The sequence below is a fragment of the Callithrix jacchus genome, chromosome 7, assembly GCF_049354715.1.
Source record: "Callithrix jacchus isolate 240 chromosome 7, calJac240_pri, whole genome shotgun sequence".
Lineage (NCBI taxonomy): Eukaryota > Metazoa > Chordata > Mammalia > Primates > Cebidae > Callithrix > Callithrix jacchus.
Window position 1 is genome coordinate 57,562,842 of NC_133508.1, and position 21,421 is coordinate 57,584,262.

At 59.0% G+C, this 21,421-nt stretch overlaps 2 protein-coding genes across 19 annotated transcripts in view; both read right to left on the reverse strand.

Moving 5' to 3' along the window:
* KIF17 (kinesin family member 17) overlaps positions 1 to 6,063 on the reverse strand; it is a 45,671-nt gene extending 39,608 nt beyond the window's left edge. For 9 of the 11 annotated variants that reach the window (XR_008482609.2, XR_013519843.1, XR_013519842.1 and 6 more), the window contains exons 1-3: positions 5,557 to 6,063; positions 3,647 to 3,793; positions 2,283 to 2,384 (exon numbers count right to left, since the gene is read on the reverse strand). Coding sequence is in view for 6 of the 11 variants with exons in the window: in XM_035308005.3 (XP_035163896.2) it covers positions 2,283 to 2,384; positions 3,647 to 3,793; positions 5,557 to 5,787 (480 nt within the window). In the remaining 5 variants the exon portion in view is untranslated. The remainder of the gene's footprint in view (positions 1 to 2,282; positions 2,385 to 3,646; positions 3,794 to 5,556) is intronic. The other 2 variants (XM_078330669.1, XM_035308006.3) reach the window with 1 other exon arrangement.
* A 1,869-nt stretch (positions 6,064 to 7,932) lies between these two features.
* SH2D5 (SH2 domain containing 5) lies at positions 7,933 to 20,493 on the reverse strand. Of its 8 annotated transcripts, XM_035308016.3 has the most exons (11): positions 19,910 to 20,077; positions 19,389 to 19,468; positions 16,036 to 16,164; positions 15,631 to 15,711; positions 15,118 to 15,192; positions 14,008 to 14,154; positions 12,518 to 12,769; positions 12,205 to 12,373; positions 11,772 to 11,880; positions 10,906 to 11,065; positions 7,933 to 10,159 (listed from the first exon to the last, which is right to left on the reverse strand). In XM_035308016.3, exons 3-11 carry the CDS (start codon positions 16,120 to 16,122, stop codon positions 9,956 to 9,958), a joined length of 1,284 nt encoding a protein of 427 aa, XP_035163907.1. In that variant the 5' UTR covers positions 16,123 to 16,164; positions 19,389 to 19,468; positions 19,910 to 20,077; the 3' UTR covers positions 7,933 to 9,955. The 8 variants fall into 8 exon arrangements, with proteins under 8 accessions (XP_035163907.1, XP_035163905.1, XP_035163908.1 ...); XM_035308014.3 differs by lacking the exons at positions 19,389 to 19,468; positions 19,910 to 20,077 and adding an exon at positions 20,301 to 20,493; XM_035308017.3 differs by lacking the exon at positions 19,389 to 19,468 and having other exon boundaries at positions 20,062 to 20,089.
* Positions 20,494 to 21,421: the final 928 nt, after the last annotated feature.

The following is a 21,421-nucleotide window of genomic DNA, read 5'->3' on the forward strand; positions in this document are numbered from 1 at the left end:
ACAAACCCTGACCCAAGGGGTCTCCCACCACGGTATTTTCAGGCCCAGGAAGGCTCCCTGCTCCCAACCTTGTGATGGCCTAACCACCTCGCTCCCAACCCCGCTCTACCCCCCCGATGCCTGGGGGGTGCTGAGTGACAGCCCCCAGCTGCGCACCAGGCTCCTTGGTAACTGCTCATCTCTGCTGCGGAGGCCAGAACCAGGTCACCATGGCAACCAGCTGGGATGCAGCAAGGATGAGAGAGGGGAGCATGGCAGGAACGTGTCCGTGGCTGCCATGGGGAGGGGAGCCTTTGACACTTTGCCTGGACATGGGTAGGGAGAACCCGCTGGAGAGACCCCCTCAGATCAAGATGACAGTAGTTTATAGCGGCTGGGGGAGGGGTGGAACTCTGCTTCTCCAAACCGCTTGCTGGCCTTAGGTGATGTAATAACCTCTAATTATAACCACCACTGGGCCCTGTGTTAAACATGGGTTAACAGCATGTGTTGTGGAGTCCCTGGGTTCAAATCCCATCTTCACTCTTTTTTTCTTTTTTTTGAGACAAAGTCTCATTCTGTCGCCCAGGCTGGAGTGCAGTGGCGCGATCTTGGCTCACTGCAACCTCTGCCTCCCGGGTTCAAGCAATTCCCTGCCTCAGCCTCCTGAGTAGCTGGGATTACAGGAGCCTGCCACCATGCCCAGCTAATTCTTGTATTTTAGTAGAGATGGGGTTTCACCATGTTGGCCAGGCTGGTCTTGAATTCCTGACCTCGTGATCCTTCCACTTCAGCCTCCCAAAGTGCTGGGATTATAGGCGTGAGCTACTGCGCCTGGCCCATCTTCACTCTTTACTGACTGTGTGTCCTTGGGCTGGTCTTACTTAAGCACATAGAGCCTCGGTTTCTTCATCTGTGATAAAGGATAAAAATGGTGCCTCCTCCTGGGGTGGCCAGGGGGTTTACATGAGAGCCATCTGCACATCCTCCACGAGGGAGCATGTCAAAAGCCTGGTGACCCCAGAGTGTGTTTCAGGGAGCGCATCTGTCACTGCAGCCCCCGAGGCAGCTGGCTCAATAGGCCTGAGGCTCAGCTGCAACAAGTGCCCATGGCTGCCAGCCTTTGGCCCCTCTAGACCTGGGTAACTGAGGCCTTTGTAGAGTCCAGGGCAGTGAGGAAGGGGAGGAGGGCTCCCTGCTGCTCCAGTGCAGGTTAGCAGAAGGCTCACAGGGGGCCAGGGGGCCCTAACCCCACAGCCTGGCCTTCTGGGGCTGTCATGTGGGAGCAACACCCTCTGCTGCCTCCTGTCTCTGCTTCCCTGTCTGGGGGTTGAGCTATGATTCAGCTGCACTAGGAGAGAGAAGGCAAGAGAAAAACTCCAGGTGGGAGGCTGGAGGATCCTGCATGAAAAACGCCAAGCGGCTGGGTGCCTGTGGTGGTGTGTGCCTGTGGTCCCAGCTACTGCGGTGGGAAGGGGGTTGAGGTGGAAGACTCAAGGCCAGGAGTTTGAGGCCAGCCAGGGCAACAAAGTGAGACCTTGTCTCCAAAATATATATATATTTATTGTTTTAAGATGGAGTCTCGCTGCATTGCCCAGGCTGGAGTGCAGTGGCACAATCTCAGCTCAGTGCAATCTCTACCTCCTGGGTTCAAGTGATTCTCCTGCCTCAGCCTCCCCCAGGGACGACAGGCATGCACCACCATGCCCAGATAGCTTTTGTATTTTAGTAGAGATGGGGTTTCACCATGTTGGCCAGGCTAGTCTCAAATTCCTGACCTCAAGTGATCCACCCACCTAAGCCTCCCAAAGTGTAGGATTATAGCGTGAGCCACCATGCCCGGCCTTAAAAAATTCTTTTTCATTAAAAAATAAATCCCGGCTGGGCGCGGTGGCTCACGCCTGTAATCCCAGCACTTTGGGAGGCTGAGGGGGGTGGATCACGAGGTCAAGAGATGGAGACCATCCTGGTCAACATGGTGAAGCCCTGTCTCTACTAAAAATACAAAAAATTAGCTGGGCATGGTGGCGCGTGCCTGTAATCCCAGCTACTCAGGAGGCTGAGGTGGGAGAATTGCCTGAACCCAGGAGGCGGAGGTTACAGTGAGCCGAGATCGCGCCATTGCACTCCAGCCTGGGTAACGAGAGCGAAACTCTGTCTCAAAAAAAAAAAAAAAAAAGCCCCGACTCTAGTCTCCCAGTGCCGGCACCCTCGGGACACCTTCTGGTATTTCTGAGGGAGCAGCACGCAATGCCAACCTCCCCGCTTCCGGGCCCACCTGCCCACACTGGGTCTGCACCCACCTCCAGCCTCTGCTTGGTGTCAGCCCCCAGGAGGTCCCGGACATCTTCATTGTAGATCTCCAGGTAGGAGGCCCGGACCAGGAACTTGGTGTTCTCTGCACACTGCAGGGAATACACAGAAACTCAGACATCAGAGCTCCGAGGCAAACTGCTGCCCTGATGCTGGGAGCTGTCCCTCTGCCACCAGGACATCATGGGAGAAGAAGGAAAATCGGGGCCAGAGGATTCCCCAATCCCACCTGCCCTGCTGACCCTCCTGGCAAGCTCATTCCTCGCCTCCAGCTTGGTGGGTGCTCAGGCCTCTTGGAGTTGCAAGATCCTCACACTGCTCGCTAATGCTCTGTCTAAAAGCCTCATAGGAAAGGAAACTGAGGCTTCCCCATTATTCAGGTAAAAAGAAAAAAAAAAAAAAAACCCTGGTCGGCATGGTGGCTCACACCTGTAATCCCAGCAATTTGGGAAGCTGAGGTGGGCGAATCTCTTGAGGCCAGGAGTTCAAGACCAGTCTGGCCAACATGGTGAAACTGTCTCTACTAAAATTACAAAAATTAGCCAGGTATGGTGCTGGGCACCTCCCCAGCTACTTGGGAGGCTGAGGAAGGAGAATCGCTTGAATCTGGGAGGCAGAGGTTGTAGTGAGCCAAGATCACACCATTATACTCCAGCCTGGGTGACAGAACAAGACTCTGTCTCAAAAAACCTAAGGCGACAGGGAAGGCCTGGGATAAGCACAGGCTCTGGGCTGGTCCCTGGCAGCTCTCCGAGGCCTTACATGTTGCTGTGGCCACCACGATGAGTCCTGGGAGCAGCATAGTGGGCTCTGCAGCTGACCAGGGTCACTTTCCCCATTCCGCCATTCCCTGTGCACTGCTGCAAATGGTCGACAGGCAACTCTCATCTGCAGCCTGGACGCTGGGATGAATTCAGAGTCCGGTCTCATCTTGGCCCATAAAGGCTCAGAGTCTCAACCTCCCTCTCAAAAATGGGGCTACTAGCTACCTACTGGGTCAGGCTAGAGATTCAGTGAGGTAAGGATGCCAAGGGCTTTGCACATGGCTTGATCCCTAACAATTGCTCAATAGAGGGGAAGCTGTGATTGTTACAACCCCTTCCCGCCCAGTGCATAGGTTCAGCAGATCCACAGGAAATTGAGGATCAGAACCCAACAATGACAGAAGAAAAGCATGGACAGAATTTTCTCTAAGTGTTTTCCCCCACCTTTTCAGAACCCAGAGCCTTCTCTGCTGATGTGTGTGGGGTCAGGCCAGGTTCCAATCACTTCCCATGTCCCTGCCACCCATCAGAAGTGCTCTGGGGCCCAGCTGCAGCTCTGGCCCTGCCCCAGCCCTCCATGAAGCCCACACCTGGACGCTCTCGAACACGTGCTCGAAGGCCCTGGGGATGATGCCTCTCTGGGAGGGCGGGTCCGGCAGGCCTTGCATGGTGAAGGACTTCCCGCTGCCTGTCTGGCCATAGGCAAAGATGGTGCCATTGTAGCCCTCAGTGACACCCTGCATGGGAGGAAGCCAGGACCCCATGCTCAGCAGACCAGGCACAGCAGGGCTCAGGCAGGGCCCCCTAACTCACTGACTCGGGGCCCTCCCCGGTCCCCCCACCAACAATGGCACTGGAGTGTGGAGATAAGCAAGGCCCAGCTCTGTCTCAAGGAGTTGACTGTCTGGTGGGGTAAGGAGCTGTCCTTGTCCCCTGCACTGTGGGCATGGCCCCCTGGGCCCACATCCACCTTTACCGACCGTGAGCCCTTGTGGTGGCCTCACTGAGGCACATTGATAAGATAAGAACAACACCTTAGGCCGAGCACAGTGGCTCATGCCTGTAATCCCAGCACTTTGGGAGGCCTGAGCTGAGGAGCTTGAGACCAGCCTGGACAACATGGTAAAACCCTGTCTCTACAAAAAACAAAAAATTAGCCGGGCATGGTGATGTGCACCTGTAGTCCCAGCTACTCAGGGGGCTGAGGCAGGAGAATTGCTTGAACCCAGGAGGTGGAGGTTGCAGTGAGCCAAGATCATGCCATTGCATTCCAGCCTGGGTGAGAGTGAAATTCTGTCTAAAAAAACCCCGACACCTTAAAGGGTAAGAATGGCACCTCCTACGAGGTTCCTGCAGGGTATGAATGGGGTTATTTTGTGCATTGGCACAGGAAGTGCCGCCACACGCAGGTGCTCCATCTGCCTACAGTGCAGGGAGTTGGACCGCACAGGTGACTCTCAAGGCAGGCTATGGGGCGGGGCACACAGCCACAGGAGTCCAGGCAGCAGGCAGGGAGGGGAAGTGCAAAGGAGGGAAAACAGAACAGTGTGGAAAGAACGAAGCACAGCTTTCCAGGTGGCAAAGACAGGGAGAGCTGGGGGAGCTGGGAGTGGGGCTCATACTTTGCCAGGTGACAGAAGAGGGAGGCATTCCAGGCTGAGAGGACAGCTTAAATAAAGCCACACAGGTGAGGTGTGGAGAGCAGGAGGGACGGGGGATGGGGTGGAAGATGAGGCCTGGAAGGAAGAAAAGAGGCAAACCCGGTGCGGTTTCCAAAGTCATTCTTCATTCATCGCTGTTTCTACTCATTGGCCAGGGCCTGACCATACTCAGCCTAGGCACAAAGTGGTGAACGAGGCAGACACAGTTCCTGCCCTTGCAGAGCTCACGAGCTCCCAAATTCTAGAACTTAGTATGGGCTTGGGTGGGTCCTGTGTGGGTAGATCGGCCTAGAGAACTGAGATCCCCAAAGGCCCACATGGTATCTATGCCCAGTTTCATTGCAAAGACCCATGCTGTAACGAAAACAGGGCTGGGTGTGCCAGTGAGGGAAGATAAAAAGTCACCATTCGGCAGGACATGGTGGTTCATGCCTGTAATCCCAGCACTTTGGGAGGCCAAGACAGGCGCATCACTTGAGGTTAGGAGTTTGAGACCAGACTAGCCAACATGGTGAAACGCCGTCTCTACTAAAAATACAAAAATTAGCCGGGCGTGGTGGCACACGTCTGTAATTCCAGCTACTTGGGAAGCCGAGGCACGAGAATCGCTTGAACCTAGGAGGCGGAGGCGCTGGGGACAGTGCAGACCCAGAGGCGACACTAGATGCAGGCGCGGGTGTGTCCCGCCTGGACAAAAGCCTCCGGACCCCCCTGTTGCCACCTGCCCGCGCCCCTCGAAGGCCTTTCCACCCTGCTGGGGAGGCAGCACCGCCCCCTAGGGACCCTCGGGGCGGCCCGATGCCCTGCGGTCTGGAGGGCGGCCTGCCAGGCGCCCTCACCTCCACCAGTGGGTAGGCGATCTCGTTGTAGATCTGCTCGGTGACGTGGTCCACGTGGTAGGCGCCGTCGAAGGTGAACTGCTTGGGCGGCTCGTCGGCGGCGCCCGGGTTCTGGATGCAGCACTGGCCGCGCGCGCAGTCTACAGTCACCACCGGCCTGCAGCGCAGCTCCCGCTCCCGCTGGTTCATGGGGCGGCAGCGCACGACCACCTTCACCGCCTCGGAGGCCATGGGGCCGCGCCCGGAACCCCCGGGGCCAAAGCCAACCCCCGCTCCGCCGGGAATCCCGGGCCGCCCGGGCCAAGGGGCGGGGCCAGCGCCAGCCACTGGCGCCGGAGCTTTGCGGCGGGGGCGGGGACTCCTCGGGGGCCGCCCTGAGGGGAGCGGGGATTCGCAGGACCCGAGCCGGGGCCGCCGCCTCCTCCCGCGCCCCGGCTCGCCCGTCCCTCAGGCCCAGCCCGGGCGAGGACGTGGGGAATCCGCGCCGCAGGCGCCGCCGCAGGACCTGAGCCCGGAGCCTCCCCACCAGCCAGCCAGCGCGCTCGACGCCGCGGCGTTCGTGGTTGCTGGGCAACGCCCGTGGCGTCACAGGTGCGGCCCGGCAGCGAACTTGGACCGCGTGATCCCTGGGTAGCCACGCGCGGCCACCTGTGGGAAGGGGTAGCCTTGGCTGGGCTCCTTTCGGGTCCGCTGTCTTCTAGAATAAGCCCCAGTTCAGAGAGGTTCCGCGTATTGCTGGAGGCCGCGGCTAAGACTAGGAGCCCAGGCTTGACTCCACCTCAGGGCTAAAGAAATCCCAGGCCTCACGCACGGACTGTGCGTGACCTACTGAGAAAAGCTGCAAGGACCTGTAACCCATTATCCACGTCCCCGTACTGGCTCAGGGGAAGGCTGCCAACAAACCACGGCCCCTGGACAGCTTCCTCTCATTATTTTTAAGCTTCCCCTTGTTATTTCTAAGACCGGAGATTGTAAAACAAACACTTTAGAAACCACGTATTTAGGGCCAGGCGGGTGGTTCACACCTGGAAGGCCGAGGCAGGTGGATCACCTGTCGTCAGGAGTTCGAGACCAGCCTGGCCAATATGGAGAAACCCCGTCTCTACTAAAAAAACAAAAAATTAGCCGGGGGGGTTGTGGTACATGCCTGTAATCCTAGCTACTAGGAAGTCTGAGGCAGGACAATCACTGGAACCCAGGAGGCAGAGGTTGCAGTGGGCGGCTATCTCACCATTGCACTCCAGCCTGGGCAAAAAGAGCAGAATTCCATCTAAAAAAAAAAAAAAAAAAAAAAAAAAAAAAGCCAAGTCTTTTGGATGGAAGGCTGCCTGGCCTATCCCTCCTAGCCCAGTGCAAGTTCCCCAGCCAAAAGAGTACCTCTGTCACACCTCTGGGCTCTTCCTTGCACTAACACTAAGTGCCAGCTACATGACAGGCACCATGACAATGACAGATGCTGGGGAGACAGCCCTCCTGGCCCATGATCTCGCTGGAGAGACAGACACAAGAAACAAAAATCCCATAAATGAAAGTGTAATTACAAACCGAAGAATCCATTCCATGCAACTTTTTTTTTTTGAGACAGGGCTTTGTCCTGTCACCCAGGCTGGAGTGCAGTGGCACAATCATAGCTAACTGCTGCCTCAACCTCACTGTCTCAAGCAATTCTCCTGCCTCAGCCTCCGAGTGGCTACTTTTTTGAAGATGGGATCTCACTTTGTTCCCCACCCCTCAAAGAAGAGGCTCAACTGATCCTCTCACCTCAGCCTCCCAAAATGCTTGGATTACAGGCACTGCGTCTGGCCCACGGAACATCTAAAAAAAGGAACCTCACTCAGCCCAAGGGGTAGGGCAGGCATCCTGAGATTGACTGGAGCTGAAATCTGATGGCTGAGGAGTGATCAAGCTGAAGGGAGGGGAGGAGGAAGGGGCCACCAGTCTGGGCTGGGTCGAGGTCCAGGGGCACGCTGCAGAGGCAGAAAGCAAGCCCAGGTTGCCAGTGCAGAAGGACTTGAGTCTTTGGGCCAGGCGTGGTGGCTCACGCCTGTAATCCAAGCATTCAGAGGCCAAGGCGGGTGGATCATCTGAGGTCGGGAGTTCAAGACCAGCCTGACCAACATGGTGAAAGCCCATCTTAAAAAAAAAAAAAAAAAAAAAGAAGGACTTCAGTCTTTTTCCTATAGGCATACCCACTGAAGGTTACAGCAGAAGAAGACGTCATTTGATTGAGTTCCCCTTGCCAATTCCTTCTGAGCCTTGAGGACAGGACCTCTAATTCACCATTCAGCACCAGCTGAAGGTATATCTGGCAAAAACAAAACAGGGAAACTGGACAAAGACCTCACTCTTCGAAGGAAAGAAAAGTCTGTACCAGACTGAAGCAACACATTTTATTGTTTCAAGTCCACACAGCAAGGAAAGTGGGGCTACTGAGGTGGTGCTGATTTGAACAGGGGAAACTGGTCTCTGATGAAGACATGAAAGAGTCTGCAAACAGGGGCCGAAAGCCCTGCCCTCCCTGTAACATGAGATCCATCATGCTGGCTGAAGCAATGCTGAAGTGCTTCGTGGACACTGGTCCCTTCAGTGTGGCAAACATGCCCCTGGTAGCTTCTCCACACAGGTAATTCACCAGGAAAACCCATCCCTCACCGAGGGATGGCCCAAGTCTGGACCAATGACCAGGTCTCTTTAAGTGCCCATCTCTGGGCTATAATCCTAGGCCCAGGACATCGCTAAAGCCCTCTCTCCTTGCCAGGGGAATGTGAGGCTGGGGCCAGTGGTTTGTCCAGGAAGGGGATGGTTCTAGTACAGATGGCTGTCAAATAGAGTCCCAGCTTACCACACACAGTCAGCATAAAACCAGTGCTGGCTTTCCAGGGACAAGAAGCCCCAAAGGGCAGTTTCCTTCTATCTTTTGTGACAGGATAGTTCACTTGACTTGCAAGGAAATGACAAGGTCCCAAGCCAAGACCCTGTCCTTGCTGGAGAGTTGGAGGTGGGGAACACGAGGCCTGGGCCTCTGGTCTCACCCCCCCATTCACCTCCCTTCTTTCTGCTCTGGTGGCGCCGCCCACTTCCTTCCAGGCATCAGAAATCTGTTACTTTCAAGGCACTGAACAGTTCTGCACCGCTTGCACGTGGGGAGAGGGCAGCTCCCAGGCTCGGGATGCGGCTTCTGCTTCAAGCAGAGAAGTTCATCCAAAATGAACCTGTTCTATCACTTAGTTCAGTAGATTCACATTTGTCAAGTTTGCTTGCAAAGAGTGATACCTGGGTTTGCCGGTCACTGGCGGGACCACTGTCTCACACTAGAGTCGTTTCCCTGGGTCTCCCATGGCCCGCTGAGGCCAAGCGCCCCGGCAGGGCCCACATCAGGTCCACCCTTGGATGGTTCTGTTGTGAATGACCCCATTCCCAGTGGAGCTGGCAGGTGAGGCAGGGTGGCCCCTGGCACACATGGTCAGCGGCATGTTAAGGGGAATGCCAGCATCAGACAGCCTCCCTCCCAAGGCAGACCATGAGCGGGGGAGTTGGGAAGGGTCCTGGCCACCCCTCAAAGCCTGCAGCTCACTGCTGGCCCCTGCCTGTCGAATGGCTAAAGGAAGTGAGCTGGGGTGGGGGTGTCCTGGCGATTCCTGGGGGAAGTGTGAGCCTGGGCATCCCTTCTGAGAGAGAAGGGAGCACAGCCCTGAGGTTTGGGTGGAGCCAGCATGGAGAGCTTCAGCCTGTCTGCTGGTGTGCCTTGCTTTCTGCACACAGGAGCGCCCCCAACCCGGCGTGAGCGCTGGGCACCGCTCTGTCCCTCCTGCCCTCTCTGCAGCTCCCACCCATCCTTTGCTCTCAGACACAGCCGGGCTATCAGCCCGGATGGGGCTTGGCCCCAGCCTCCTGGCCACAAGCTCCATGGAGCGGTCTCTGCTCAGAGACAGGGCGGCTCCCCCAGGTCTTTGCCCAGAGTGAGAACTCACTGCTGCCTCCCCAAGCCCCCCACTCTCACTCATCTCATGAGCTTTCTGGAGACTTCCAGTCAAGGCCCCAAGGCCTGGCCTCCTTAGGAGAGGGCCGCACCTCTGCCATGAACAGGCTCCGGGCCCAGAACAAAGCTGAAGCCCAGAAGTCCCAGCATCCGAAGCCACCCGACAGCTTATCCGGCTCATCCAAAGCCTGCGACTCCACTTGTTCTCCTGGAATCTCAGCGGGCCCCACGTTCTGCGAGAAGCCAGTGGCGATACCCAACCTCAGGGTGCCCCTCCCACGGACGGTGAAGTGATGGAAACTGCTCCAAGGGCAGGGTGACTGGATGGAACTGGCGACCAGAGGGTGCAAGACGGGCAGAGAGGCTGCTGGGGCCCCGGAGCCGGGGAGCGGCGGGGCCTGTGGGACGGGGCCCTACCTCTTAGCCCAAGCCCTGCAGCTCTGCCTCGGACTTGGCATGGCTGAGAGGCCGGAGAGTCCGGGGCGGCCTGCCTGGGGGCCCACAGTCCTGTTCCTCGTAGGAGGGATTCCGGCGGCCCATGTCGAGGGGGCAGAAGAGGCTGCGCTCGGTAACTGCGTGGTTCTCCACCAGAGCCTCCAGACTGGGGAACTCCGCCCGCAGGTGCTGGGGAGGAAGGGGCTTCAGCTCCAGTCCCCTTCCCCAGGGCTCAGGCCAGGCACCAGTCACCTGTTCCCACAGGAGCCTGCCCACTTTAGACAGCAGCAAACGGAGCCCAGAGACCTCACATGGGCTGCCAGGGCAGAACCAGGCACCATTCCCTATCTCTCTTCCCAGCCTGGGCGGGACTGAGAGGTTTAGATGGGAAGTAAGGGTGCACATGTGAAAAGCCTTGCCACCCCCTCCCATTCCTAGAAACCAGGGCGGGTGGGGCAGGACAAGACATCACACTGGAGACTCAGAGGCTGTGTGAGCTTAGGCAAGCTCCTGCCCTCTCTGAGTCAGTTTCCTCCTCTGCTAAGATGGGCTAGGGTATAGGAAAGCCAGGATTCCTGCTGAAATGTTAGACATGGCCCCAGCTCAAGACTCTTTTATAGGTACCTTTTGAAGCCCCCTCTGGAGAGAGGGGCCCTCCCTTGCCCTCCAACAGCCTTCAGGTCAGAGCTGAGTCAGCAGAGGTGGGGCCAAGTGGGCCAGCTGGGGGCGAGGGCAGCAGGGCCAATGAGGAAGGAGCAGGACGGTAGAGGCCGAATGGAATTGGATGAGGGGCGAGGCCAGAGAGAGCCAATGAGAGACAGGGATAGGGGTGAGGCCTTCAGGACCTCAGCAGTGAGAAAAGGGCAGAGCGGGAAGGGGCAAGGATGGAGCAGTGATGGGGCGTGGCCCAGACCCTCTGGCCACTGCACTCTTACCTCCACACAGTAGCGACCCAGGTGGTTCCGGAAGACCTGGTGGGGCACCACACCGCACTGCGTGCGCACGGACAGGCACCACTGGCCGCTGGCACCCGGCTCCGGCCACAGCAAGAAGGCCCCAAGAACATCTCTCCGCAATAGGGCCAGGGCACAGGGCCTAGGGGCACAGAGGGGACAGGGTGAAGGCAGCACTGCTCTCCTGGGCAACGGTCACAACAACCCCTACACATCCAGGCGGCCTGCAGATTAAATGCCCTTAAACACACAGTGCGTTGGTCAGGCACAGTGGCTCACGCCTGTAATCCCAGCACTTTGGAAGGCCCATACCGGAGGATCACTTGAGCCCAGGAGTTCGAGGCTGCAGTGAGCCATGATGGTGCTACTGCACTTCAGCCTGGGCGACAGAATGAGGCCCTATCTCTAAAATGAAATTAAAAAACAAAAAACAACAACAAAACCCAATATGGGGCCTGACTCAGAATCAGGCTCAACAGAAAGAAGCTTTTAAAAGCTTAAAAGGTTTCTCCAGGGTCTGTAATTGTTGGCAATGTCAAGACAGCCTCAGGAAAGAGGCTTAAAGCATGGACGCTTAGGGGGCTGCCCTGTGCAGGTCAGGTGCTGAGAGCTCCACTCGGATGACCTCACTGACCCTCTCCACAGCCTTAAGATGAAGCTCCTTTCATTAACCCCATTTTACATTTGAGGAAACAGAGGCCTAGGGTGGTGAAGTCCCAGGCCTGAGATCACTGAGGCTGGGAGCCCTCTGCCCGGGCACAGGAGTGTGTGCCTCAGGGTCTGGGAAGCCCACATTTCTCTGCCCACCCCAAGGAACTGGGCGTTGGACCAGGCCAGGCCCTTCCTACCTGGAGATGCCAGCGAAGGCCCAGATATTCTCCGTCAGGCTGCCCTCGCTCTCCACCAGGCACGCATGGCCCCCAGGACCCCGTGGCCAGGCCTCCCATGCGGCAGGAACTGTGGAGACCATCAGGAGTCAGGAGAGTGGCTGAGTCCTCCTGTTCCCTTGGCCGAAGGCCTCATCACACACAGTGGTTCCTCCCCAACCCTCTCTGCCCTGCTCAGCAGACACATCCACACACAGGCCTTCCACCTGCCAGTTCTCTTCCATTTGCAACTGTCTGCAGTCCCCTGTGCACAGACCCGGATGCAGGCGCGCACACACACACACACACACACACACACACATGCACACGAGCGCTCATGCCCACCTCTGGCTGGCCCAGGAGCACACAGGCACGGTCCTGGTGCACACAGGGCAGGCGCACTCCCACAACTCACAGGCCTCCCGAGCCGACAGCTGCAGCTGGGTCTCGTAGGTGCAGCCACGGTAGGCCCCTGAGCGGATCACCTTGCTGCGAATGGCCTTCTTGCGCACCAGCGTGGGTGAGCAGTAGGGATTCCCCAGGCGGGCATGGCGGGCACGGCCTTCTGACTCTGGCAGCTCCTTCTAAGTCACCAAGAGGGGCCCATGGGCAGGTAGACTCAGGTCCAGCCATGTCGGGCCAAGTGAAGCCCCTGCCCCTGACATGCCCCCAACCCCATACCCAGTTCCCTTGTCCACTGCCCACTCCTTGGCTGGGGTGCTGCATACCCCACTGCCCACCAGCCCCTCTGCTGGCAGCCGCCGGAAGGAGACCAGTGCATGTACATTCAGAGAGAGCTGATCACGACCAAAGGGCTCCCGCACCAAGCCCCCAGAGGGACCTCCAGAACCAGACAGTGGCTTGAGGGACACCTCCCCTGTGGGCCCTGGGCAGGGCTCGGGCTGGGCCCGCTCCTCAGGGTGCTGCAACAGGTAAGCCAGCTGGAAAGAGCGGCACAGGAGCAGGTGCAGGATCTGGACCTGGGGGAGGGAGAGAGGTGGGCTCAGTGGGAGGAGGTCTCCATCTCCCAGGGAACTCACTGGGCCTCAACCCACCCACCATGGGTGCACACAGACCCTTGGCTTTGGATGCTCTTTCCATTCTTCCTGGGAAAACTCCTACTTCTCCTTCAAAACCTCACCACCATGCAGGCTCCCCTACCAGCTTCCTTTATTTATTTAACAAACACTGAGGGCCTGCTGTGGTGCAGGAGAATGGACGTGTGAGCTCAGGCGCTCCTGCCCCTAGGTCTCCCCAGCCCTGCACATGGAGTCAGCACCCTCTTCCAGGAATAGCCCAGAGCTCAGGCCTGAAGTCAGAACCTGGATTCCAATACCGGCTCTGTCATGTAGGAACCGCTGTGTGACCCTGGGCAGAGCATGGCACCTCTCTGTGCCTCAGTTTCCTCATCCCCACCTCCCTGTGCCCCTTTGAGGAGTCAGTGAAATGGAGCACAGGAAACTCCCAGCGCATCCCACGTGCCACACACACCGTCCAGGCCCAAAGTGTTAGAACCCGGAGCGTCAGAAGATCAGGGACCATGTCTCAGCTACCTGTCACCCCAGTATCCAGCACAGGGATGGATATACAGAATGACAGCAAATGCTTGCTGGACAGAACCAAACCCAGCGTCTGCCTGCTGCACCTGGCCACCGAGGCTCTGTTGTTCGCTGTTCATGACAGCTGGGCTGGCTTTGACTTTCTGATCTACCTGCCCACCCCGACTGCTCTGGCCAAGTGCTGTCTAAGACCTGGTCCAGACTTTGTCTTCAAAGAACTCAAGTGCCGGTAATTTGGGCAGACAATGGTAGCGCACAGTTCATGTCACAGGGCCCCAGAGAGAGGGGCCATCCAGAGGGGCCAAGGAGGTGTTCAGACATGTGGGTTGAGCCCTGAAGAGTGAGTGGAATGCACCAGGATGAAAAGGGGAGGGGGATGTAAGGTAGAACAGCATGAGCAAAAGCCTGGCTGTGTGAATTTCTACTCTCCAGGCATGTGGCCAGATTCCCACCCCTGGGCCCTGGGAAATGCTGAAGCCACTGACTTGCTTTGTGGTGTCCTTGGTGGGCAGAGCCACAGAAAGAGCCAATGTAGTGAGGGGTGTGTGCCTGGAGGGGGATCAGTTCGCCCTGGCAAAGCCCTCAAGGAACCCGCTCTGATGCCCAGCACACGGCTCCTCCGGCCTCCATAACAGTCCCCTGCCTTGGGCCCCGGATACCTCTCCTGGCTGGCTGCCCACGAAGAGGTGGCAGAAGAGCTTGCTGGCTGGGCTCCGTGGGTTTCGGGCCATGAAGGCAAACTGGCAGTCGGCAGGGCACCAGGTAGAGTAGAGGATGCGCCTCAGGGCATGTGCCATCAGTAGCACCTGGCAAGGCAGCAGCATGAGGCCCCCAGCAGACCCACCAAGTGGCCCCACCCCTGCTCGCCAGCCTGCAGGAGTGAAGAGATCTCCCTCCTTCCAGGCCCCCCAGTCTCAAGTCCTTGTCCTTCATGTGGCCCCTGGGTTCAAGATCACCACCTCCATGTTATGCTTAGTCTGCTGGTGGCACAGAGAAGGGGAGTGGTGGCAGGCACTGGGGTGACACGCCTGGTTCCTGGAGGTAGGTGACTGGGGTTCAAATCCTGGCTCTCCCACTCAACTGTGACTTGGGCAGGTGAGGGCAGTCCTCTGAGTGCCTGTTGTGACGTGTCAGGTAGGGAGGTACCAGGACCTCTCGATAGGACTGCTGGTGGGGATCAGTGGGACCTCATGTGAGTGGCATAGGACCTGACCCCAAGGCCCCGCAATGCCCAGCTCTGGGGACACCAGGTGTGCCTCAGTGGTAAGTGACTGATGCCTGCAGCTGTGGGGTGCAGTCTGGTGCACAGTTAGTGTCTGCCCCACGCTGGCTCAGCAGGAGGGCTGGCTCAGCAGGAGGACCAGGCTGCAGCAGGCGGGGAGGAGGGGCAGTGGCCAGCCAGCAGCCCTACCGCACCTAGGTGAATTGCACCTGGGTGAAGCTGCGTACAGCCCACCAGGCAGGGCAGGGCGGGGCAGCTGCCAGAGCCTCAGTGGCTGGATGTTCCTGATGCTCAGGTGGGGCAGTGGCCCCCGGAGGGATTCTGGAGGCCCAGGGTTAGGAAGCTGCTGCCCAAGCTGGCCCTGGGAAGCAGCCCTTGGAGAAAGTCCAAAGGCCCAGAGCTGTTAGGTGGGCACGCCAGGGGGACCCAGGGGAAGCACAGGGGCCGAGCTAAGGCTAGAGGCCAGGCCCTGGGTGGAGGAGAGCGCGTCTGAGGGTGGAGACACCTGTACCCTTCCAGTCCTCACCCGCACCCCAGGGGCACCTACCTCACCCTCCCCGCTGTAGATCTTGAGACCCTGCAGGCTGAATTTCAAGATGACCGCACGGCGTCGGGGATAGTCCTGAGTGGAGAAGAGTAGTGGGGACAGGCACCACCTCCCAGACCCCGCTGGCCGCTCAGCCTCAGTGCCATCCACCAAAGGCTGTCAGCCCACTCTACCACCCCTGCCAGGGGGTGGGGTCCTGGCTGGTGGAACCCCTGGTGCTGGGGAAGTGTGGAAGGCATAGCCACTGATGGCCAGACTATGACTATCACCCACATCTTCATCTGTGGCTTCCAGCTGTGGGGCCCAGGTCTTAGCAGCCCAGGGCATCAGGGATGGGGCCCCGGAGCCTGGGTGTATATCCTGAGCAGCCCGCCACCAACAGGGCCTGTATCCTGCCTGTTTCTGGGCTTCTCTACCTATCTCTAATGTGGAGAGGGTGGATCTGATCTCAGAGCTGATCTGGTCTTCACGGCTGTGAGTTTCACTACGGAAGTGCCCTCCCAGGCCACCCACCTTCAGTGCCCACAGCTGCTGCTGCACGAGCCACACACTCTCCTGGGTGTCCAGGTCGTCCACGGGGAAGGAGCCCACATACTGCTCAGCAGTGAGGCAGAGAAATCGAGGCGGGACGTCAGGCCCGTGGCTTCTGACCCCATCCTCCAAATGCCCCCAAACACACATCTGCTCTGCTGGGCAGGCCGTGGACAGACAGAGCTCGATCCTCGGAGCCCAGGCTCTGCTGGCTTTCCCAGCAGGTGACCTTGGTCAGGTAGGTCACTGAGGCTGTCTGAAGTCCCAGCCCCTCATCAGGGCGCACACACTCTCCCCAGCCCGGTTCAGGGAAGGAAGATATGAAAATAGGTCCTTGACCCCCAGCACTTCCCACCACCAGCACCTGGATAGGGCAGCCCCACCCACCTGGGCAAACTTGGTGATGCACCTGGGCCGGTGAGGGGCCAACCCGCAGTCAGAGGCCCTGCGGCCCCCGGCCCCCGACTTCTGCATGGCCCCCAGGGTGCCTGGCTTCCAGCTCCACGGGAGGGGAGGCTGCAAAGGGCAGGGTGGAAGGGCCGCTTTCGAGGCAGGCAAGCCAAAGAGTGCCCCCCACAGGCCATCCATTCACCAGCTTCCTGCGCAGCTGCTCTGTGTGCAGCAGTGCTAAGCAATGCCCTGGCCTCGGAGAAGCCAAGCCTGAAGAAAAAGATGACATCTCTGACTGCCCTCGGGGAGCTTCTGTTGTTGTTGGGGAGAAAGACGTTGAAGTAAATAGATCGATCATACATGAGATGGGGACGGAGCAGGGAGGAGACTGTAAACTGTCAGCTTTGGGGCTGACTGTTGCTGGGAAGCCCTCACTGAGGAGGGGAGGTTTGGGTCAAGATCTGAAGGGTGTGACAGAACATGCCCAGGGTCACTCACTCATTCACTCAGCAAGCACTGAGGATCCTGGTGCTCTGGGCTGGGGCCTGTCCCCAGGGGGTGAAAGTCAGGGGATGGACCTGTAACCAGCTTGCACAAAGTGCCAGAGGGAAGGGAGGGCCCCCTGAGAGGGTGCCATCGAAAAGAGAAGGGCAGTGACAGCCGCAGAAACAGAGTCTGCAAAGGCACAAAGGAAGGGAAGCAGCAGGGCCCGTAGGCCAAACTCAGACCTTCCAGAACAACAGGCTGGATCCAGTTTGGGATCAGCCTCAGATGCCAGACTTGGGAATTCAGACCCTCCCCTGTGGGTAGTGGGGAGCCATAGCAGGTTCTAGGGCAGGAGCTCCGTAGTTCATGAAGATGGCCGTGAGCTGGATGGCCAGAGCTGATGAGGCTAGGGACCTGCTGCAGGGGCCCCTGCCTCACTCAGCCCAAGCCCTACTCCAGCCCCTTCCTGAGCCCCCCAGCCCCTTGCAGATCATGAAAACCAGAACTCAGCCAGACAGTGCACTGATGCAGACAGGATGTGGGGAAGGAGAACTGCTCTGGGGGCTGAGGCGCACCCACCCCACCACCCAGCCCACCCAGGTTCTAGTCTTTCTTAGGGTCCCTCTCTCATATCCAGTCGTGGAAGAGAGGAGTGGACCCCTCCTTAGGTGACTGTCCTCAAGGGCAGGGAACACACCATTTCCCATGAGAGCCCAGGACGCAGCTGGTGTTCAATTAATATGGAATTAATGTATCACTGACTTGGGGTCAGAGTACCGGGTCCAAATCCTATGGGACTTTGGGCAAGCTGCCTCAACCCTCTGAGCCTCCCTTTCCTCATCTGCAAACCTCAGTCACGTGAGGGGTAGATGAGGACTGAATGGAGGAGCTGAAGCCCAGCCCGACGCCAGCCAGGCTTGGACCTGAACTCAACAGAGCCTGCTCCTCAGGAGGGAGCCTGGAAGGACACCAGGGTCTGACCACTTCTGCTCCCCTCCTTGTCCTTGGTCACACCGACAGGCGCCCACCCAGGGTGGGAGGGCCAGGCAGGGGAGGCCTGCCTGGGGGCTCTGATTCCCATCATAAAGAGCAGGTATCCATTAGGGCCCTGGGCAGCAAAGACGGGTCTCTGGTGTGCTCCCACTTAAGGAGGGGGCTTTAGAACTGACTCAGCACCAAGAGCCTGGGAAGGGTCCGTCTCTGCCTGCCCATGACCTTTAGCACCAGGCTCAGGCCAGGGTGGAGGTGCCTGCAGCGGTCCACTTTCAGTGAGCAGCCAGGAGCCAGAAAAAAAACGCTGCACCTGCGCCATCACTTGAGGCTTCCTGGTGCTCCCTTCTATCCTGGCTGCCCTCCTGCTTTTCTGGGCTATTGTATCCTGATCATTTTCACATCATATTCTTTACCTACTGTACCTTTCATGTTTAAATAAAGCAAAGTTAGATGTGCAACCTGCGCTAAAGCCGCATGACATCGCTTCCAGGTAAGGACGGGGTGGGAGGGGGCTTCCAGTGAAGCCACCCTTCAACTTCACAGTCACATCCTGGGGCCAGGATCGGCCACGATAGCTGCCAGTGGGGAGGGAGGAGGCAAAGACCACACAATGCGGAGAAAAGGAGAGGGAAGGTATGGAGGATGGAGGGGTGGCTGGGGACAGAGGAAGGAGCAGAGAAGGGCAAGAAAGACAAAGCAAAGGAGAGAAAGGAGAGCTGCGGGGAGGAGAGGAGAAGGGCACATTTCCCATTCTGCCGGGCGGATGCAGCCCCTCAGGCACCAAGTGTGAGATGGGGAAGAGCCAAGCCGGCATCTCACACTCACACGCGCACACAGCTGTGTCCTAGGCTGAGCAGCCCCTCCCTCCACACCCAGAGCTGCAGCTTTAGGCATCCTCAGTGTCCCAGGTGTGGGGGTGTGGAGGCCAGATCACTGGCCCTTTTAGGGGCCCCACCCCACCCACTGTCACCTGATCCTTCTCCATCTCCCCGGTCCTTTTGGAAACTGGAAGTTCCTCCCTCCTTCCTAAGCCTGAGGGGCACTGTGCATTCAGCTCAGGCCTGGAGATGGGGTGGGGGCTCCCGGGGGACCAGGGAGGGCATGGGGCTCTCTCTAACCTGAAACAGAAACCCATGCCAGGCACAAAACACCCACTGATCTCTTTGGGGCAGACCTGTTTTTCTGAGGTTTTCCACTGGAGTCTGGCTGGGCCAGCACCTTTGAAGGGGACACATTTGGGATGAGGATGGGGCTCTCCTCTGAGGTTTTCCAGGTGGGGCTGCTCAGAGACAGGACACAGGATGGGCTGGCCTGCCTCGTGGCTGCCTTGTGGGTCTGGCGCAGAAGCCCTCTGGGGCACTGCACTATAGCTTAGTTGTGTCATAGGGAAACCACCAGTCCCCAGACCCTGGGTCAGCAACGGGTGGCTCAGAGGAGTGAAGTCATTTGCCCATGGTCACACAGCTTAAGTGGGAGAGCAGGGAATCAAACCCATGTCTCTGGGGCTGTTTCCTCAGGCCATGGCGGGACTCCTCTCCCACAGATAAGCAGGGTGTCTACCGTTGGAGTTTGTGCCCCCCCTACCGCCAGTCCACGAGGAGGTGAGCTGGAAGCCGTCTGCTGGGAACTTGGGTGCTGCCCACCACCCACTGCCCAACACATGCCCACCTGACCTGGGCCATAGCGTCGGGTTTCCCCGACGCTATGGATACCAAGACAGGGGTCAAGAACTTGGACTGTGGGATCTAACGAGGTTGGCTGGTGTGACCGTGGGCAAGTCACTTAAGCTCTCAGCCTCCAGGTCATCAGGTGTAGGGTGGGGATCCCCTGGAAGAAGGATCTCTGGTCCTTCTTGGTCCCCTGGAAGGAACCTCTGGTCCTTCTTGGTCCGTGGCTGTGTGTCAGGCTGCGCCGCTGGTGGACGAAGGTCCTCGTCCTCTACGGCACCCAGCTGGGGTGGTGGGGGCGGCATGGGGGAGCGAAAGTAATGACAGCGGGGTGAGAAGAAGGCGAGGCGTGTGCGTGTGCGGGGGGTGCTGCTTCATGGCCTCTCGAAACAGGCGACACCGGAGGCGAAGTGCTGTTCCTGGGGCTGAAGGGCCGAGGCCCCCGAGGGGCGGGCGCGAGGGTGCGGAGCGCTCCTGTGTGGGCTGCGGGTCCCGCCGCGCTACCTTGCTTGGGGCGCTGAGGGGGATGGCCAGGGGCGGCCAGGCAGAGTCCCCGGACCCAGGAGCCGGCTGAGCGCGGCTGCAGGGGACGGAGGAGGCTACGGTGGCAGAGAGGGCAGATGACGACGGAGCGGATGACCGGCGCCCCTTACTCCCGAGACCCTCCCCCGCCCACGCCCGAGGACCGAGCCCCCGCCCCTGCCCCGCTCCCGGCGCTCACTTACCGCCTCTCGAGTCTGGTCCCCGCCGCTCCGGCCCGCGACCCCCGCGTCTCCCGCCGCCGCCCCGCGCCCGGGTGCCCGCTCCCTGCCGTCCCCGCCCCCCCCCCCCGTCCGCGCGCCCCCCACGTGGCCGCGGGAACGGACCGCCGGATCACCTGGCGGCGGCGACCCGCCTCGCCCACCAATCGGCGCCCGCGGAGCCGCTCCGCTCGGCCGCGCCGTCCAATCACCGGTCGCGAGGGCCCTGGCACCGCCCACGCCCAGTGCTCCGCCTGGAAGGGCGGGAGCGGCTGGCCCAGAGCTCAGAGGGCGCCTCCTCCCGGGCTGGGGGCGCTGAATCCCCGCGCTTCACCCACGGATCCCACCTCCTGGAGCGCCTCTGCCCCTCCCGTACCTGGATGGCTCCTCCGCGTCATCCGAGCGGCGGCTTCCGCACCGCCTCCTCCGGGAAGCCTTCCACGACCACCACTCACGCCTCACTCTCTGCAGAGCCCTTGCGAATCCCTTGCTCGCCTGTCATCTCTCTCCTCTTACTCGAGGACAAGTGACACTGGACCGGAGTGTCTACGTCTTCAGAGTGTAGGACCAAGGCTGGCTCGGAGGAGGCGCTCAGGGAGGGTGGTTTGGGCCCAGCCTTTGTTGGTTGGAGATTCGTCGCGCATCCTCCTCCTCACTTTCTCACTAACCGATCCTGCCTAGTCCCGGCCCGATACGGAGAAGTCTGGGAAGGGACGTTGCTCATCGCACACGGGCCGTGGCCCCGTCCTTCGGGCCCTTTAGGCTCCAGCCAAGGCGCTGGGACTGGGAGCGCTTCCGTCCCATGAGCCCGGGCGATGAGCCAAGGCTGCTGTGTATCAAACCTGACATCTGCAGAAAACTTCCCCGGAACCTGCCGGTGCACCACACCGCAGAGAAGCCAGGACACAGGGGTTCAGGTCCAGTGGGGGCACAAAGGCTGCAGCCCGGGAGCGGGGCACCCTGACAAGTGGGCACAGCGCAGAGGGCCTGAGGCCCCTGGAGTTCCAGGGGAAGCAGGCTTACATCAAGAGGCCGAGCTGGCCACTCCTCTTCAGGGGATCTGGACGCCCAGAGGCATCAGTGAGGCACCACGGCCCCAAATCTGGGCGCTTCCTCTTAAAAACATGGGGCCTTGGGCAAACGCCTTCACCACTTTCATCTTTGAGTGCCCCGTGTGGAAAAGAGCGTTACTAACACCTGACACACAGCCATATGAGGATTCAAACGAATTCGTGTCGGCAAAGTGCCTGTACCTGACCCACAGGAAGTGAGGCACCCAGTAAATATTAGCTGACATTAGACCTTACTTTTATTTTCTTTTGTATGTGACAATACAGCAAGGGTTTAAGAGAGGGTCTGACTGTCGCCCAGGCTGGAGTGCAGTGGCAGGCGGGAGTGATCACGGATCACTGCTCACTCCTCCATCTCTCAGGCTCAAGCGATTCCCGCCAACCCCTCACCGTTCCCCCTGCCCACCCCCGCCCACCGCCTCAGCCA

Bases quoted from the DNA above. Each gene is read 5' to 3' on its own strand.
- SH2D5 (XM_035308014.3), bottom strand. From the start codon at position 16,122: ATGCAGAAGTCGGGGGCCGGGGGCCGCAGGGCCTCTGACTGCGGGTTG. The intron at 14,155-15,117 runs GTAGGTGCCCCT...CTGCCTTGCCAG, and splicing joins TCTACAGCGGGGAGGGTGAG to GTGCTACTGATGGCACATGC. The intron at 12,374-12,517 runs GTATGCAGCACC...TTGGTGACTTAG, and splicing joins AGGGGCTGGTGGGCAGTGGG to AAGGAGCTGCCAGAGTCAGA.